The sequence below is a fragment of the Berghia stephanieae genome, chromosome 3, assembly GCF_034508935.2.
Source record: "Berghia stephanieae isolate SIO BIC M18660-M18661 chromosome 3, UCSD_Bste_1.3, whole genome shotgun sequence".
Taxonomy (NCBI): domain Eukaryota; kingdom Metazoa; phylum Mollusca; class Gastropoda; order Nudibranchia; family Aeolidiidae; genus Berghia; species Berghia stephanieae.
Window position 1 is genome coordinate 37219654 of NC_088362.1, and position 20438 is coordinate 37240091.

Genomic DNA, 20438 nt, shown 5'->3' on the forward strand with positions numbered 1-20438 from the left:
ATATTGGAAATGCACTGCATTGACTGGTTGAAGCGATATAAGATAGGGTTAGGATTCCATGGAGAGCAAGGTGGTGAACTGCTCCACTCTAGCATAGGGAAGATTGAAAAAAGAGCAGGAGGACTTCGAAGTGAAAAAGCAAAATTGTCTTTCACAATGGAAACATCATTGCTTCAAGTTGAACCAGACGTCAGTAGTCACTTCATAAGGGCCCCGAATAGTAATCCTAAATATTAGAATGATATCACTCCTTTCTGCTTGGTGTTGAAAATAGATGAGAAACTATTATTAAACTGTTTATTTGTTTTCATAATGGTGTTGCTTGCATTGTGCTTAGACATGTTTTTTTTTGTTTGTTTGTTGCTTTAGGTCTCTTCCAACACAATTGAGGTTATATGAGAGACCGCTGAAACAAAAAAACAAGCAATCTAACAAAAATAGTACAAATGCAAATCAAAATCATAACCTAAAGATATCATAAGCTAAATTATAAATAACCAAGAACAAACAGGCAGAAGATTTACAGAAAAAAAAATATCCCCTGTCAAAAATACAATCACAAACCAAAGAAGCAGGATAGGCTAGTAAAGAGAAGAAGAAACGACATCACTATCGGATCGTACACCCATGCGAACATCATAGGTATATGATTCAAGGGTGATGCTCCCATCCAACCACCCGCGTGCTTAGACATGAAACTTCGTTAGTTGTGATGTGTGAAAATAGAAGAGATAGTGATAGAAATATTTCTTAGTAAATATATTACTGACAATGTGATCGGGAATGTGAGAAACCATAGAATTTTTATTATTAATTAATGAAATATGACATCAAGTGAATCTTATTCATAAGGAATAATTGGATATCAGTTTTATAAGACACACACTAACACGTCATCTAATGTGACTGACTAATTTGTGGACAGGATACTGGTGGATTTGATAAGGAGTTACCACAATATCAAGACCTCTCACAGGACTGCCAGGTCTGAACATGCCATAAAACTTACATACACTTTTTCCTCATTCTCTTCTGCTTCTGATTATCCCAAAATTATTTGCCTGTGCGGTGACTTATGCTATTTATTCACATGCTTCTTACCAATTATAGTTATGATCTTGTATTGAATTATATTACAACTCATGGAGAGTGGCGTTGCAAAACCATTAGGTTCATAACCATACAAATGGTATGACAATATTCTTTACATTATGAAGAACAAGAATATATGAATAAGAAAAAGTTACGTCAACGGATTATTGAGCAACGATTATTTGAAAATATCAATAAAATGCAGAATCCAAGAGCAAACATACAGGTAGCAAAAATGCCGATGCCGGTAGCATGATGAGTCATCGACCTGTCACAACTTGATTAATTACCCTCCCACCGGTGGAGCGGAGCGCTGGCTCAAACTAAAAGTTCGAGTTTTAGTCACCGTGACCCACACACATTGACATGTTTGATCAAAACAGACAAAACCAACCACCTTGACATATTTCACACAAACACACACACACACACACACCCACACACATTGACATGTTTGATTATGACAGACAAAACCAACTACCTTGACATATTTCAGACACACACACACACACACACACACATTGACATATTTGATTATGACAGACAAAACCAACTACCTTGACATATTTCAGACACACACACACACACACACACACACACACACACATTGACATGTTTGATTATGGCAGACAAAACCAACCACCTTGACATATTTCAGACACATACACACACACACACAGACACACCTACACACATTGACATGTTTGATTATGGCAGACAAAACCAACCACCAATACAATAATAGTAAATAAATCAACCAATCATTATACAGTACAAAAATGACCAATCAAAAAACTTGAATCAAATCCAGTCCCTGGGTTGCTTCAGCACTTCCATCAATTCTTCCTCCTTGGATCCTAGGCCAGGATTGTGCATGTATTCCCATCTCTGTAATAGATTGAAATAGCAGGAATTAGACTATCAAAAGTAACAACAGAGATGCAGACTAAACATATATACAGTTATACATGAACACTAATGAACACAGCAACAAGAACAAAATAAATGAAATAATTCAAAGACCTATATAATGAAAAGAAAACATTTGATAGTTTAAAAAGCAGTTGATAGTTTAAAAAACATTTCATGAACTAATTCAAAGACCTGTAAAATAAAGAAACAAAAATCAGCAATTAAAAGAATATTATGTCTATTATTTTTTAAAACTTACAAATCGACACAATCTTTTTTCAACCTTAAAAAAATGTACCACGGTTAAATTCTAGATTAGGCACAGATTTGTTTTTAATGGGAAAAGGATTCTTCCAAATTTCAAGCCATTCAATTAAACGTACAGCATTGAGCGGCAGAGACATGAGAATACTTTCATATCTGGCCCCCGGTGTGTACAATCCAAACTTGGTGCCTCTGTCATAGATCAGGTTGAATTCCACGTATCGCCCTCGTCTCAGTAACTGCCATTGTCTGGAGCACGGATTGAACAAAAAAAAAAGTAAATATTCAAGATTTTTAAAAAAATCATACAAGGTAAATGACAGGAATTGATTTTCCAAGAATGCCCGGCTCTCTAAAATCCAGTTTCCTTTAAGATTCAATGAGCTGTGTCTCCCATGAAATTATAATAAGAAAAAGATTTATTATCCAAATTAGCTGTCCTCGAGGCAATTTACCAAATGTGACACTCTTGTCTCCATCTGGTATAATGTCAGAGAAAATCAGAAATTAAAATCATAAGAAATAGAATAGTCACATCTTCCCAATCTGAACACCTCCAACCCCAGCATTTAGTCTGGATTACAGAGACATCCGGACAGTGGAATCACTCTCTATAGTCTACAAATAAAGAAAATTAAAAAATCTGTCCTCAGGTAACAAGTCCGGATAATGGAGACATCCAGATTAGAGAGACATAACTGTATTGGATTTTTTGCACTTAAAAAAAACAACTATAATTTTTCCTCAATAAAGCAATGAATCTTAAACAATATCCCATCACTTTGGCTGTGGATTCAATTTTACAAATCTAAATCACCCAATATAATAATGTTAAAAGATGACAAATCACAAATTGCTTCTTTCTTACCGCTATTCAAAGTCAGAAAAATAAATTGCAGAGGGAGGAATAGAAATACTCGATGTTAGGAGTCACGATCAAACCAGATATTTTTAGTAGGAAATGTACAAACAAGTGTGATGCTGGAGGGAAACTCAATACTCGTGATTCCTTCATTTAAAGAAAATTCATCCAACATTGATGCAACATTTAAGTCATGATTCTTAGATGCTTACTCTACTGTATAAAATAGACGGGCACCCACAAGACTATGGGAAAAAAAGAAAAAAAAGCCCCCCAAAAAGTAGAAGTGCTATCGAAATAAATTGCAATGAATGTATATCGCCATCAGAATTGTCGCTGATGATGTTAATGCGAGAAAAGCCGAAAATGTACACCCCTCCCCTCTCTGCATTGGTCAAATTACATCCCCCCCCCCCCCACTGCCTGCCCCCTTCTATTCTGACCCCCCTCCCCCCTTCTATTGAAGTTTGCCACTAGGGTACCAGCTTGTAGTCTAATTGAAACATCTAAGTCTACTTTCGCATATTTACATGCATTATAGACAAACTCAAATCATAAGGTTATGTATCTATCGTTGTTTTAAAAATAATACATTTTTTGTTGGTTTGAAAGTTTTTTCCACATAACAATGAGACTATAATCAATTTGGATGTCAAATTTGTCAATAAAATATAAGGAAGGTTATGGATGGTACCTTTCAGCATAAGAGTAAGGATCTCTCTTGTGTCTTTGGACAATGGGCAGGAAGGAGGGAACCACTGACTCTGCACAACTCTGTACAAGACCAAAAATAACACTGTCATCAAAATAATAATAAATAAATAGAATCTTATCTTATCAAATTTGACTGTCAGCAATAAAAGGGGGTGGGGGGGGGGGTGTGAGTAGGAACAGCTGGGGGAGGAGGAGGGAGAAGGAAGGGAACATTAAAAGATTCACTCATCTTATCAAATTAAAAAAAAAAAACATTGAATATTTGTAGTGACCTTATAACTAATGTTACAATCATCTTAAAACCTGGACCAGTTAATTCCATAATAAGAAAAATTAATGAATAATAATAAAAAGTTGAGATGCGCAACCAAGTGGTTTTTAAAAACTACACTTTTCGTACTCCATTATGTAAGATGTAATCAGCCTTAGTATTCAACAAGGGATTGTAGATAATCCATCAAATAAATGTCTGTTGTCAAAAAGGATTATTCATGTTGTTTCAATGAGCAAACTGGGGGCAAGTAATTTGGCACAAGTAAAAATATAAAAATGGCTGAGGCAGGGCTCAAATCATGTGTAAACAAAGTTATATTATGTCTATCATTTTTACGATTTGTTTTAGAGCACATCCTTTACAATTATACCATAAAGCTGTGTCTATAATAGTACTGGACAAAGAAGAGATATAAATACAAAAGAAAAAGTAAAAAAATAATTCCATGACATGGATTAAGGTATTTGGGTCTGAAAAATGGATTCATCAGTTCATTAATAACAAAACCATTAAAGCAAACTTATTACCGTGACAAAATCAAAAGCTTTGTCTTGAGTCGGTTCGTCAACATCGTCAAAGAAAATGCCTCCAACTCCTCGTCTCTCTCCTGATAATGGAAATCAACATTGAATGAGATTAGACCTTGTGTCTATTTAAATATTCATGAATGAGTTACCAACGTTATCAAGAGGACAAGATAGAATGATTGCTGATGTCTGCATCCGTATTTAAGTAATAACATTTATTAAGATTTTATCAATGGTTCATCAAAATAACTGAAGCCTTTTACACAGTATATTTTTCTTACAGGGTAACATGTATTTAACATATAGGATACCACCGCATGCAGCCTTTTATGGCAGAGTTTTTGATATAAATCTGCAAAATATTGGTTATGATAAAGCAATATTGTCTCCGACTCAGAATTGTACTCATGCCTAAAAGTTTGCAAGTCTCATCTTAATGCTTAAATTCATGCTGTTATATCATCAGATTTTAATTTAAAAAATAATAACATGGTGCTTAGAGATAGGAGTGTAGCATGACCTATGTAACCTTTTCCTTTTAAAGCATTTGCCACTGACCTCTGTGTACAATGTGGAAGTAGTCGTCACACCATTTCTTGTATTTTGGGTACAGATCTCTGCCATGACTGTCACACGCCTTCTTTAGAGCCGTATGGAATGTCACTATATCCTGAAAGGAGTCCATGGATCAGGGTGGAGAGTTGAAAAAATTACAGCAGAAGATAAAAGGAAAACAATCTAGATGTGATTAAGCATGATGCAGTTGGGTAACCTGATCCTACCCAAAAAATAACACAAAAACAAAAAACAAACAATCAAAAACAAAACACAAACACCCCCCCCCCCCCCCAACACACACAAACAAAAGCAAAGTTTATATCAACCAGTTTTGCTCTATAACCTAGTTTTAAAATTCCTATCTAAGAGGGAAATATCCGACTTTGTCTCTAAAAATAAACCATATACAGTAAAATTACTTTAAACCGAAAGAAGCTAAACCGAAAAATACCTTAAACCGCAAAGAATTTAATAAATTGTACTAGTTTCTTCATTATCTTTGTACTAATTCTTACGATGAACCGAAATACTTCTAAGCAGGACTTTCTTTAAACCGAAACAACTTGAGAGCACCTTCCCTTTTTTTCTCTCTATTTTTCTTCAAAAATTCGGGCAGGAGGCCACACGTAATAATGCCCGGCGATATTAAACAAAGAGCGTAAGTATAAGATGAGGGTGATGGGGGGTGGGGATTAGGTAAACACTTCAATCACTGCCTAGGACTTCATATACTCTATAGATGTCACTGATCACTGCACTTGGGCTTGGCCAACACCACAATCGCACAGACTTGAAAAGGAAGACAGCGGGTGACTGGCAGGCGAAAAATGAGGAAAGAGGGGGAGTTGGGGTGTAGAATCACGCAAGCGAGATATTCTCGCTCGTGTGTTGATGCTTTGGAACTGACTGGATTTTTAACACGACAATTGACATGCCATTTCATTTCCACTTTGTTTAAATGTGTGTGTGTGTGTGGGAGGGGGGGGGGGGGGGGGGGGTTCGATGTATTTAGGCCTTTGAACCTAATGGCTTTTCAACAAAAGAGAGATGTGTAGTAGACAGCTTAGCACTTACACGCCTTTTCACTTTTCATTTCAACTTCACTTCACCTCTGAGTAGCTGCGCATCATTCATTATCAATTATCGCACAAGAACTTTCGATCTTATTTTAGCTTTCATTTTACTAAAAGATGTCTAAAAGAAAGCACTGTGCTTACACGTTGGAGTTTAAAATCAAAATACTACGTGAAGTCGATGAAAAAAAAGTTGATCAAGATGGAGATATAATGTAAAATACACGGCATCCCGAACTCAACTCTTTCAACAATTTTGATTTGAAAACGAAAACCCCCAAAAATATTTTTTAAACACACCCAAAGAACAAAAAATTAAAAAAAAAAAAGAAAAAAAAAATGTTAATGGTTACGAAGACGGCATTTATTCAACAACTCCATTTAACGGGAAACCCATGATGCGATTAAATGAGCAAATTCCTTAAATAGTTACTACCCTTGAAAAACATTGCAAAACGGGAACTTGCTTTAAACCAAAATGTCTTTAAACCGAAATGGTTTAGAAGGTCCCCAAAATTTCGGTTTAAAGTAATTCTACTGTAGATGTATATTGATTCAAACTGTATAAGTGGCAAACCTGGCCAAAGCATTCAACTCAAATACAAATAGACCAGATTTGAATCTAAATGGAATTAGAGACTTTTTTGTCTGATCTCTAGTTGGTAATATTATGTAGCTCGTCTTTGCTAAAAGTCATATTTAAACCTAACAAACAAGAAACAAACAATTCCTGTCTAAAGACTAAACAGAATGCCATCTGTTTTGTTAAGTTTTTAAGGATTTTACAGCGCTTGCAACACATCTAGATCATATCAGCACCAGTAAAAAGGAAGAAAATTGGATAGTAAAAACATTCTAGATGTACAATTAAAAGGACTTGAGGAAAAAGAAAGACAGAGGGGAAATGGTTCAAATAGGGATTGTGTTGTCTTTGTAGTGCCAGTCCATTTGATTCTGTCCTAAGCTCTTAAAATTCAGTCACCGATATAACACAACGTATCAATTTCCAGAATTCAACAAACAATTAACAAACTAGTGATGACTCATCTTTTGTCAATTCAATCAAATCTACTAGAAAACCAATTCTTGGAATCATTTGGAGTCTACACAGGCATGCCTGGTGGTATACAGAACAAGTAAGCTGGATCTCACTGTTAGAAGATTGTAAAGTATGATTGGTTGGGATAGTGCCTGAAACGGTGTAGAAAATATTTGATGAAGGTACTATTGGAATAGTAATTTATTTAAAAAAAAAAAAAGAAGTACAGGCCTCAGATGAGAATGTGCAGCGTCTAATTCATTGTCACGTGGCTGAATAGTCTTCATTTTTCAACCACAAAGTAACATCGCTGTAATGTGTGGCCTTGCCCTTGCTAAACCCAGAGAAATTCTTATCAAAGTAAATTTCTCCCTAATTGAGGTAAAAAAGTTTTTTAAAAAACAAAAAAACAAAAACAAAAATAAAAAAAACAAGCGAAAGATTTTTATATTAAAAACATCATCACCGTTACCTTCTCATCCAGATATGACGGTGTAAGATCAGTGCCTCCACCAAACCACCAGTGTTTGTCACCATTCTCATCCGTTACTTCAAAATAACGGTAGTTGAAATGGACTGTTGGAACATGGGGGTTTTTCTGGAAAAAAAAATTGGTGACGGATGAGCTTCACTATTATGGTAGCTTTTCACTCTTATGTGTCACAAAATAAATGAAAGCTTGTTCTACAAAGAATTTTGTTTTCATTCTAAACAAACTACAGCTTCCATTACAAGAACATTTGCTGTTACTGTACTCTTAGTGAAAACGTTTGGATAGCTGTTATAACCAGGTAAATGGATTTAAAGGCAGGTAGACCATCAAGATTTGCTATATTAAACCTCCTTTATATAAAGATCAATCACTTTTTAAGATTCAAAAGGTAAACATGAAACACTGACATTGTGTGCTGAACGACATTTGGCTTGGATTTTTTTCAAAAACGTGAGAGAAAGTGAACATGTGAATTTGGAACATTATGGGATAGCCCACTTGTCATTACAACTGTTCAAATAATGAGGTAAATGGTTTGAAAACAAAAAATCATGTTATAATCAACGGTAGACATGTGTTTATTTTGTCTGAATAAAGATGAAAATGTTTTTCAACAAGAAAAATACAACAAAAATTGCAATCAAAATTTATGAAAGTCTAGTAAGCTCAAGTTTTTAACCTGAACAATTCAAAATTTGTTACGATTTTTTAAATGGAATAGACTGAATGCAAAGTAAAGTTTAAACAAAAAATAGTCTATATAATGAGTGAAACTGTAAGTACCAAAAATGCCAAGTACACAATAACAAATTTTAAATAACGCCAATTCTATTTTATCCCTTTCATAATCTACAGAATTTCACAAAAATGCTTGCCAAAACTATTTTTTAAATTTACCGGGTGAATTACTGAACTGACTCCAGCGGCAAAGAACTTGAGTGATTCCCCCTTCATTTTCTTCCCTCTGAAAAATGAAATCAGAATGTTAATTCTTAAGAATAAGAATTCTTACAATATTACAATTCTTTTTTTACACTAAAAAATCATATCATTGCCAAATAATAAAATAGAAATTACATACTGGATGTAGAAAAAAGGCAGAAGAAAGGAACAAAATACTGATTATCAATAAATAAAACATAAATTGACATTAAATCTAATTCAAGGCCATCATCTAACAATCCCATTCAATAAATGCAGTCCGCTGTGTCACAATTTCAATATTCACACTAACCGCCAGCTGTAATTCTCTTCCTTTCATTTTTTTTGTTCTATTCATTTTTTAATGTTTTATTTTAATTGGCCCTTGAAAAGTAGTCTTTCAGAGTCATTAGGCCCATGGGGCCACATTTTATCCTGGTTTCTATGTGAAACGGACTATAGCAATTGCTTGCTATCCTTTGGAGAGGATGATAGTCTATCCCAAAGTACTTTCTGCCAGATCTGAAAGAACCAGCTACACAATCACTGCTGGGTGGGCAGGAGGGTCAGAAAAAAACTCGACAGCACCAGGGATTGCTTGGTCCCTTTGCATGTGATGCGAGTGCTCTACTGATTGAGCTACCTGAAAAACCCTATTACTGCTCTTTTAGAAAAAACAAGTGTTGTTAAAGGATTAATATTTGTCTTCTCTCTGCATCCATACTCACAAGTTCTTTCATTATTTTTGTCATTCATATCCAAATCAAGTTGATAGTGTAAGCAGTAAACTGCCTTACCCAAGGTCCTAACATTGGGGACTGAGTCTTACAATCATTATAACTCTTCCAGTCATGGACCATGGTTCACATTGTTTTACTGTAATTCTTCCAAGGCAAAATATTGTATAACTAAGCCACTGATTCTTCGAATGACTTTGAAATGATTTAAACTGAATCTGCACAAAGCTAAGAAAAAAAGTTAAACATTAAAAAAAAAACAAAAAACAAAACAATAACACCTCCCCCTCCCCTCGAAAACCCCCAAACATATTTAGCAAAATATACACTAAACTTGCACAAAGAACTTTACAAGGGGTCCAAAACTGAAAGCATTATTTAAAGTGTAGGATGAGATGTGAGACACACTTACATTTTCTTTTTTCAACCAGGATAATGCTGTTACTGGTCAGGTACTCATTATACACCTGAGTGTGGTGAAAGAATGTGAGTAAAGTCTTTTCCAACTTTGCACTGCCCACAGGGGGATTCGAACCAGGTACCTATGGGTTCAAGTGTCATACCACTAGCTGCACCGTTAATTACCCCCCCTCCCACCCCTAAGAAAAAACAACAATAAAAAACACAAAAACATGGGATACCTGGCTCTCATCTGCTGCACAGCACTGGGTGGTAAGATACCATGGACAACCGAAACACCCACCCCAGCCTTTTCAAAAACGGTCCCATCTTGTAAGACGCATGTGATGCCACCTCCCCCCTGAGAAAACATATAGGATAAACACATTGTTTTTTAGATAACATGGTCATTTTTAAGACAAAATTTTAAGAAATTAGATTTAGTAGTAGTAGTAGTAGAAGTAATAAAAAATTGTAGATGTAGTAGTAGTAGTAGTAGTAGTAGTAGTAGTAGTAGTAGTAGTAGTATTAGTATTAGTAGTAGTAGTAGTAGTAGTAGTAGTAATAATAACAATAATAATAATAATAATAATAATAATAATAACAATAATAATAATAATAATAATAATAATAATAATAATAATAATAATAATAATAATAATAATAATAATAATAATAATCATCATCATCACCACCCTCAACACCATCACCGTCATCATTATTAACATATTCATTTTAAAATCAAAACTTTAACTTGCAAGAAATCAACTCTGGAATAAAACACCACGCATAAAAATGAGGGGTCGACTGATTTCTTGGGATGTGTTTTTTTTTCTTGTATTTTTCTTCCTTGCATTGTCTGGCACCTTTCATACAAACTTGTTCAGTTCTTTGTGTATGAGAATGATTGGCAGGCTGATTCTATTCGGATGGGTTTTTTTTCTTGTATTTACTTTCTGCTTGTTCAGTTCTTTATCTTACACTGGTGCCTGCTCCTTAATTTGATATTCTCATACACACCTTTTCAGATATTTAAAATTAATATTAAAGTAAACGAACAAGAATCAATTACCTCTTTCCTTAACCAACGATCAACTTTGAATTTGGTCCTACTTCCTTCGTCTTCCTCTTCTTTTTGCAAGGCCCTGCAAAATTCTGACTGGATTCTCATTATCATGGCTTCCATTTTAGACTTCATGTCATCTCCATTCTAAAAATAACGAGAGTAGTTTGTAAATAGGATTGATACATTATGCTAACAACAGTTTTAAGTTATGGTATCAGAGGGGGTCCCGAACACAGTTGGTAGAGCACTTGCTTCTCATGGAAAGGGACCGAGATCAATTTCGGATGGTCAAGATTATTTTTTCCTGACCACGCCCCTCAACCCCTTTTCCCTGTAAACCCAGCAGTTATTGGGTAGCTGGTTCTGTTAATTTGATGGAAAGTACTTTGTGATAGACTAGCATCCTATCAAAAGGGTAGCCTGCCTATAGAAACTGGGATAAGAGAGAGAGAGAGAGAGAGAGAGAGAGAGAGAGAGAGAGAAAGAGAGAGAGAGAGAGAGAGAGAGAGAGAGAGAGAGAGAGAGAGAGAGAGAGAGAGAGAGAGCGAGAGAGAGAGAGAAAGAGAGAGAGAGAGAGAAGAGAGAGAGAGAGAGAGAGAGAGAGAGAGAGAGAGAGAGAGAGAGAGAGAGAGAGAGAGAGAGAGAGAGAGAGAGAGAGAGAGAGAGAGGGGAGGACCACAGGCTTTCCCTCTCATAGCTTGTTACAGGAATAATATAATATGGAGTATGATGAAGATGGTGAATGGTGTTATAGGGGAATGGTGAAAAAGGATTGTAACGAAAATATTAGGAAGGTTGTTGTGATGATGATGAAGATGTGATGATGATGATGACGACGATGATGGTGATGATGCCGTTTTTTTTGTTTTAAATTTTTTTTTTTTTTTTACGATAACTACTATGTAACTAGTGTGCATCTTGTGTGAGTGTGTCTATGTCAATATTGTATTGTTATAAATGTGTAACCAAATGACAAATTGCCACTTTTTTTGGGACAATAAAGATATATTATTATTAAACTCCAGCTCCGCAGGCCTAACGACTCTGTAGGAGTACTTTGGTATCAAAACCAGGAAAAAGGAAGACAATGGGATTGTGTTACTTTAATAAAATTAGAGATAATTTGCACATTCAAGTGGTAAAGATAGAAGACAAAGGGGTAAGAGGGGGGGGGGGGGGGGGGTTCAAAAAAGGAGCAGAAGTAGATCCTGGGGCCATTTAATTGTGTCTTATTTAAGACTATTTATAATATTCCTGCCAGGCACAAGCTCGGGAATCAAGCCAAAAGTTTTCAAAATGTCAAAGACTAGCAACAACAATATACGTCCATAAGAGCTAATTTCTTGTAAAATCAAAATTTCACCTTCTCTAGAGGTGTAAAGCGCTTTGATGCCTTTGAAAAAGGCACCATACAAATAAAATTATTAATTTTTTAAAAAGACAAAAAAAAAAGACGCATTTCTGGCAATTATTTTTAGTGGCAAATCGGATGCTCTTGGCATCACTTTGATGATTTACTATAACACTTAAGTCTTTTTCAACATCTTTTGGCATAGGACAGCAATAAAGGACCTTCACCTGTCTCTATCCATGACAAGTGTCTTCAATGAGTTCCAAGTCTTGCATAATTTATTCACTTCAGCCTCTAATAATTCAACTCAAAGTTATCTCCCTTTCAAATATATAACCATCAGTATTGCGTGTCCTACTAAGACAGATTAGGAAGCGATATGTGGCTATGTGGTATGACACTCGCTTTCTGATCAGAAGGTCCTGGGTTCGAGCCTTGATCAGCGCATAATTGAGTTCTTAGAAAAGGGTCTTAACTCACACTCTCCCACCATACTCAGGTGTAAAATGAGTACCTGGCCATTAACAGCGTTGTCTTTGTTGGAAAAATTGTAATATCGCCTAACTGGTATCATGTCACGTCCTACAAGTTATGTGTTGTTGTTGGTCAGGGAATCTTTGTAAATCATTTTGAGCATGTTGAGTTGATATTGCGTTATATACTTGAGCTTTTATATAGCGCAATAACCACTAAACATGCTCAAAGCAATTACAAAGGGTCCCTGACCAACAGCAACACGTAACATGTAGGACAAGACATGATGTCTGTAGGTGACATTACAATTTTTTCCGACAAAGACAACGCTGTTAACAGCCATGTACTCATTTTACACCTGAGTATGGTGAGACATGTGAGTAAAAAGCCTTTTCCAAGGACTCAACTATGCACCGAGAGAGGCTCGAACCCAGGACCTTCCGATCCGAAAGCGAGTGTCTTACCACAAGACCACATATAAAAGCTCAAGTTAAAGTTATCAATCAGCCACTGAGTCACTGACGCTCTTCTTTATATCAAATTATATTTTGTAAAGATTGAAGCTGATCAAACAAACAAACCAACAACTATAATCAAATGAATCAATAAAATCCTCCCCACCTCCTTGAGTACAGTGAGGTCTGTGATTGGCTGGGACATCCACGTGTCTACAGACTCGATGTCGGGTTTCCTGGCACTCTGGTCCAAATCATGAGATAAATTTTATTTAACACTCAAAACATTCATCACAAAAAAAACAAAACAAACAACAAAGGAATTGCATCCATTGATTACTTTACATAGAGACATAAAAGTATTCTTGCATTACTATTATCACCTGTCATCATTATCATTATCATCATTATCAATGATTATCATTACTATCATTATAATTATTATCATCACCATTATTATGTTTTACTGCATTTGTTATTCTCTTTTCTTTTCTATTTTTTTTGGCCAGGTTTTCTTGGATAACTGAATCGAGTAAAATAGCTACAAATTGACACAAGCAATACAACCTCCTATCAAAATGTTCCCTACCTTCCATCCAAAGAGAGATAACTGTAACACAGTTCCTCCTCCTACCAGTTTGAAAACCAGTCTGAAATTTTAAAAAGTTTGAGGAAATAAAATAAATTAATAAATTAATAAATTTCTTTACACAAGAAGTAAATCCTCTCTCAGCTGACACAAGATTGCATTTCTCCTTCCCCTGAGGTGTGAAGCCAAAAGGCACTATATAAATAAAATTATTAATTTAAAAAAAAGAGATATCTGCCCCATTATATCTGTTTCACATGTAAGTCAGCGATAAAGGACCTAAAATCTGTCTGCATATTTAGCACAACTATCAAGACAGTGATTTCCCTATTATGTTAATGACGAAAATAGTAGCGGTGAAAATGAATTGCAACCAATCGCATTCAAAAACAGCATAAGTGGCTTGGCATGAACACCACATTCTAGTGAATCATGAACACCACACTCTAGTGAATCATCTTTTTCTTTTTCTCGTTGATGATGAAGTTATCAATTACCCATCTCAAGCTTCTCAAATCAATGAAGAAAACAAAACAAAAATATGGTCAAACATTCCTAAACAATATTTTAAATACAAAAGTAGGACAATGATAATCCATAAAACTAAAGGATTGAAGCAGTTTAATGCGAAAACAAATAGAAATATGTCAAGCATTTTATGAATTCAAAGAGCAATGGGATGAATATTATTTTAAAAAATAAATAAAGTCAGTCTCATATCTAAACAGAAGTTTGGAATTATCTTATTAGCTTGTCAATGGTCTGGATCTGAAGTAATGTAGTTAGGGACACCAGTTGCCTCCCACATCCTTTCTTCATTCGCCAAGCTACCAATTTATTGTTTGGTAAACAAATTAGCAAGGCTAGAAGCAGTCTAATCCTCTGCCTACACCAATAGCTTGCCATAATAATAATAATCTCATACCTTTTATTCTGTAGCCGAGTTCCAGAATTGGAGGTTCTTGTCGCTCCTATGGCCATAAAAGTTTGGAAACATTTTTGGAAAACTCTTGACATCCTCCTTTCCTTTAGAAAAATTCCTAGAAAAGAAATATATTTGTTACTGTTAAGCTACAAACTAGATGAAAATAAACGGATAATAAATAGATCCCTTAAACCCTTTTCAAACTACAACCAGCCAACAAATAATCAAACTGACAAATAACTCAGCAAGATAACGGATGTCTTTTTGTAAAGATTTCGTTCTCCCTAATTTGAGAAAAAAAAAAAGAGAAATATCAAAGTGCGGTAATTCATATCAGAGTACCATTACCATATTTTTGGAAACTACCTTGAACCACATTCGAGAAAGATTGATCTCTATCTTTAAAATATCAGTATCTTTATCAAAATATTTTTAAAAATGAGATACCGAATCAGAACTAATCACATTTACATGACTGCAAGTTGAGAAACTCGCTTGGGTAAAAAAAAAAAGTAAAGAGGTTCCTAACTCCTAGAGCTAGACGTAAATACACACGATTTCGCAAGGAATGAATCATGAAAATATTTAGGATATAATTTCAAACACAACTTTTGAAATTCATCATTGTCTAGTACCGAATGTTTTTTGATAGAAAACAAATGCATCTTCAAATCTAAACTGCTTTTGACGGTAAGCAGTAAGTTTTTAATTTATTTTTCTGTCCAAACGAATGATTTGTCCTGGTATGGAAGCTAAGTATTGGTAACACCGGCGCACCTCTCTAGTCTGAAAACTTGCTACCACTGCTAGATAGATCATCCAATTTTCTCACCTCACGCCTGCCCCAGATCCCCCCCCCCCCCTCCAAGACTATCTATTTAGTATCAGTGTGGTAATTTTTGAAACACAGTGGCTATTTTTACAGTCCCGTAAAGATGGTTCTCGGGGCTATTTTTACAGTCCCGTAAAGATGGTTCTCGGGGCTATTTTTACAGTCCCGTAAAGATGGTTCTCGGGGCTATTTTTACAGTCCCGTAAAGATGGTTCTCTGGGCTATTTTTACAGTCCCGTAAAGACGGTTCTCATGGCTATTTTTACGGCGTTGATGCGATTCTGTTCAATTATCCGCATAGTTATAGATTATCATCTTTTTGCAGTATTCAGAAAACTTCACATATCATTTCTCCCGATATTTAGATGTACAGATCTAGAGACGGTGAATGAAAGCAAAATTAATTTCATTTAACATATTTAGATCTAAAGCTAAAACTAAAATTAACAAACAATTAATGTAAAGTCAATTCTCTTAGCGATTTTTACGGTTCTGTCATTTTTATTACATATGATTTTTTTGTTTTTTTTTGGATAAGTTATGTTTGCAGTACAGAACAGCCCGTTTTCCATCATCAGTGGGCAGGTTAGGTTGTATGTCTTGATTTTTTTTCTGTCAAACATACATAATATAGATCTATTATCAAACACTGAAAGTATATTTAGTTCCTGCTTGAGTCGGCACCCCTCAAGATATAATACTTTACAGGTTGGCTTTTGTTTACACTTTACCAGTATAACCAGTCAGGAAGGACTAACGGTTTATACAATTTTAAAAGACGTAGACGTCTAACATTCAGGGTGCAGTCTTCTCACGTGAGAGTGGGTTTGAATCCAATTTCAGAAAAGAGGCCGTTCACAAACCAATTGGACACATTTTGACCATAATTTTAGAACCCCCCCCCCCCCCCCAACCATATTGTGGACAAATGACTAACCCCCCCCCCCATGTTGATGTCCATGGTAAAGATGCACATTGCGAAACACCTCATGCTTAAATATTGTTCTTTTGAATAATTTTTTTTTTAAAGAAAGTAAATAATGATGATGATTCTCTACCATGGGCGGTCATGATCCAAAAGAATAGAGGTGCCCAAGACTGATCCTCATTGGGGCGCCGAGGTGAAGAGGGCATTTTACTTTGGTCCCACCATCGCGTTCCTCCTACTCTACCGATTGACCCAGTGTTTGTTCCGACCAGACAAGAGTGGTCGCTGTATTGCTCCTCCCTTCCCAGTTAGGAGGTTGTTTTATTGTTCTCCGCCAAAGCGGTGTTCACCTTGTGGTCAGACCCCTCTGCCTAGGCTTTGAGGTACCACTAGGGAAATAGATTGATAGAGAAAAAGAGAAAGGAAAAAAAAAAGAGATAGAGAGAGAGAGAGAGAGAGAGAGAGAGAGAGAGAGAGAGAGAGAGAGAGAGAGAGAGAGAGAGAGAGAGAGAGAGAAAGAGATAGAAAAAGAAAGAGATTGGGAAAGAATGAAAGAAAGAGAGAGGGAGAGAGAGAGAAAATGAGAGATCGGGAAAGAAAGAAAGAAAGAAAGAAAGGGATAGGGAAAGAATGAAAGAAAGAGTGAGAGAGAGAGAGAGAAACAAAGAAAGAATGTAGAAAGACCGGGAGAGAGAGAGAGAGAGAGAGAGAGAGAGAGAGAGAGAGAGAGAGAGGAGAGAGAGAGAGAGAGAGAGAGGGAGAAATAGAGAAAGAAAGAGATTGGGAAAGAATGAAAGAAAGAAAGAGGGAGAGAGATAGAAAAAAAGAGAAAGTAAAAAGAAAGAGAGAAGAGAGAGAGAGAAGAAGAAAGAAAGAAAGACATAGAGAAAGAATGAAAGAAAGAAAGAAGAGAGAGAGAGAGAGAGAGAGAGAGAGAGAGAGAGAGAGAGAGAGAGAGAGAGAGAGAGAGAGAGAGAGAGGCTGCTAACTAGCCGCACCTGAACGAAGTGAGTGAGAGTTTTAGAGCTAATGGCGTCTACTCAGCCAATCTGTTACTATCTATTTATAAATCTATTACCGCAACGCCGTAAAAATAGCCATCAGAACCGTCTTTACGGCACGGGACTGTAAAAATAGCCCCGAGAACCATCTTTATGGGACTGTAAAAATAGCCCCGAGAACCATCTTTACGGGACTGTAAAAATAGTCACTGCGTTTTTGAAAACTGAAAATTGCAGATAAATATTAAGACTTAGACCTGTCCTCACCACCAGGGCCCAGGGTTAAAACTAAGAACCTAGAGAAGATGGGAAGCTTTTGGATCAATTTCAAATTTAACAAATGATACATAACAGTAACAGTTATTACCCAATACTTATACTTCATAGAAGATAGTAAACTCCCTTGGCAGTACTCTATGAATGTGGCTTTATACTGTGCATGCCCTCTAAATAGAAAGTTTGATTGACAACAACATACGATTGTCACGAACATCCGAACACCGAACAGATGGAAAGTGAAAGTGAAAGTACTTGAAAGTACCTACCGTTTAAGATGACCCATTGAACTTTGAATGATTGACCTTGACATTAATGCAAACCAAGGTTAAAAATCGTCGTAAAGTTGTGTGGGCTTTAAAACGTTAGAAAAAACTGTAGTAACTGAAACGTACATTGCTTTTACACAATCAAACAAAAATAATTTAAGACATTAAAAGCAGTTGGAGGATCATAAACGGGAATGCCTACAGAAGGTATATATTGGAGATGCAGGCCAAGGAATTAAGGGAGGAGCTGAAGAGAAGAAGAGAAGCAGGGGATGATGTGGTCATTTCGAGGAAAAGAGTCATCTTCAGGGAAAAGTTTAGAGAACAAGTAAGAAAGATAGACAGCGATGTTGGAGGAAATGACTGGGACTGGGACGAGGAATGACTACATGGGAAACGTGTCAGTCCAATTGCCCAAAATGTTTCTGAGCAAGGATTCGAACACAACAAGACAATTCAAGAAAGAGACATAGGCCTACTGGTAAATGATGAGGGGCAGCAAGTGAATATGAAAACAACGCAGACAATGTACACGAACGCAGACAATGTGATGAATAAGAGAGAGGAGCTAAAGGCTATGGCAGAAGAAGAAGATCCAGATGTGATAGCGATAACAGAGGCTAAGCCAAAGAATGCAACAGAGCAGAGTTAGGTATTGAGGGATATACTATAATAGCTAGCAGTTATTTCGAAACTTCCGGCAGAGGAGTCTATACTTATTGGTGAGGGAAAACCTCAAGGTTAACCCCATAGAGGAACTCACAGATCACGACTTTAGGGAGAGCGCTTGGTGCTTGATTGGAGTGACTGGACAGAGTCAGATACTAGTAGGGGTGATTTATAGGAGCCCAAATAGTACAGGAGAAAATAATGAGAGAATGTTGAAGATGATAAGGAGGGCGTCACAAAAAAAAAAAAAAAAAAAAAAAGCATTCAGAGATAATTATTATGGGAGACTTCTACATGCTGAACTGGAGTGGAAAGGGATGGACGAACCAAAAGAGGGAAGCCTGGAGGAAAATTTCATAGAAATCATTGAATACCTACAACAGATAATAAAAGAACCCACAAGACAGAGAAAAAAACAAAACAGAAGCCCAACGTATTGGACTTGATATTGATGGAGGAAGAAAATGACATTATCGACCTGAGACTGAGTCACCCACTGGGAAAAAGCGACCATGCGACCATACTCCTAAAACTGAGGGCGACATCTGAGACTGTGGACGACAAACTGACACTCAGATATAGGAAGGCTGATCTAGAGAGTATGAAAGAGGAACTGGGGCACATCAAATGGGAGGAAATACTAATCGAGGACACCGTAGGAAACATCTGGAGTAGATTTACCAGAGTGCTCCACCAATGCTTCGAGAGAAACATCCCGAAAAGCAGAGGGAACCGGGTTGGGAGAAGAAAGCAACCTTGGATGACGCAGGAAGTGAGAGAGGAATTGCGGAAGAAGAAGGCAGTAAATAGTCTTCTAGAAGCAAAACGGAAGAGGATTGGGACAAATTCAAAAGAGTGAGAAACGCAACTACTAAGTAGTCCGACAAGTGCACCAAAAGTATGAGAACAAGACAGCAGAGGAAACGAAAGAAAACCCTAAGGCATTCTGGGGTTATGTAAACAGTAAAATGAAGACAAGACAGGGAACCTGTGACACGAGAAAAGAAGATGGCACCTGGGCATCTGAAGATGAAGATAAGGCAGAGGTGCTAAATCTCTTCTTTGCAAGTGTCTTTACGGTGGAGAACCAGGAAAACTTGCCAGATATTGCAAAAAGAAGTAATATAGATCCTGCACAATGGCCGAATACTGAAGAGAGAGAGAGAGAGAGAGAGAGAGAGAGAGAGAGAGAGAGAGAGAGAGAGAGAGAGAGAGAGAGAGTAATGAAGAGACTACAAAACCTAAAGGAGGTTAAATCACCTGGACCTGACAATCTTCATCCTTACATACTAAAAAACTTGGTAGAGCAGCAAGTAGTACCCCTAACCAAGATATTTAACCAGTCGATGAAAGAAGGAAGACTCAAGGGAGTGGAAAGAAGATAACGTCACAGCCATATTCAAGAAGGGAGACAGAAAAAAATCCAGAAAACTACAGACCAGTGAGCCTGACATCTATCGTCTGCAAGCTCATGGAACAGCTGATTAGAGAAGAAGTAGTTGATCATATGACCAAGAACAAACTATTCAGCAAAGAACAACATGGTTTCATGGCGGGAAGGTCTACAGTAACAAACCTACTTGAAACAATGGATGACTGGACGAGAGACCTGGAATTAGGCAACAATTTAGATGTCATATACCTCGACTTCAGAAAGGCATTTGACAAAGTTCCACACTGGCGCCTAATCAGGAAATTGGAACAGTATCACATTAATGATCAGATACTCAAATGGGTC

The 20438-nt window shown here is 36.5% G+C and overlaps 1 protein-coding gene across 4 annotated transcripts; it reads right to left on the reverse strand.

The window, feature by feature from the left end:
* Positions 1-784: 784 nt before the first annotated feature.
* Positions 785-18049, reverse strand: LOC144967666 (oxygen-dependent coproporphyrinogen-III oxidase-like). 4 transcript variants are annotated; one of them, XM_078905195.1, is made up of 13 exons: positions 18032-18049; positions 14726-14840; positions 13801-13861; positions 13378-13455; positions 10938-11075; positions 10108-10226; positions 8706-8772; positions 7788-7913; positions 5204-5315; positions 4646-4725; positions 3825-3904; positions 2388-2517; positions 785-1980 (listed from the first exon to the last, which is right to left on the reverse strand). In XM_078905195.1, exons 2-13 carry the CDS (start codon positions 14815-14817, stop codon positions 1894-1896), a joined length of 1170 nt encoding a protein of 389 aa, XP_078761321.1. In that variant the 5' UTR covers positions 14818-14840; positions 18032-18049; the 3' UTR covers positions 785-1893. The 4 variants fall into 4 exon arrangements, with proteins under 4 accessions (XP_078761321.1, XP_078761322.1, XP_078761319.1 ...); XM_078905196.1 differs by lacking the exon at positions 18032-18049 and adding an exon at positions 17854-18009; XM_078905193.1 differs by lacking the exon at positions 18032-18049 and adding an exon at positions 17754-17837.
* Positions 18050-20438: the final 2389 nt, after the last annotated feature.

Excerpts from the sequence above, each read along its gene's own strand:
- LOC144967666 (XM_078905193.1), bottom strand. The coding sequence starts at position 17,835 with ATGTATCATTTGTTAAATTTGAAATTGATCCAAAAGCTTCCCATCTTC. Across the intron at positions 11,076-13,377 it reads ACCTCACTGTACTCAAGGAG|AATGGAGATGACATGAAGTC; the intron begins GTGGGGAGGATT and ends CGTTATTTTTAG. Across the intron at positions 4,726-5,203 it reads CTTCCACATTGTACACAGAG|GAGAGAGACGAGGAGTTGGA; the intron begins GTCAGTGGCAAA and ends TTCCATTATCAG.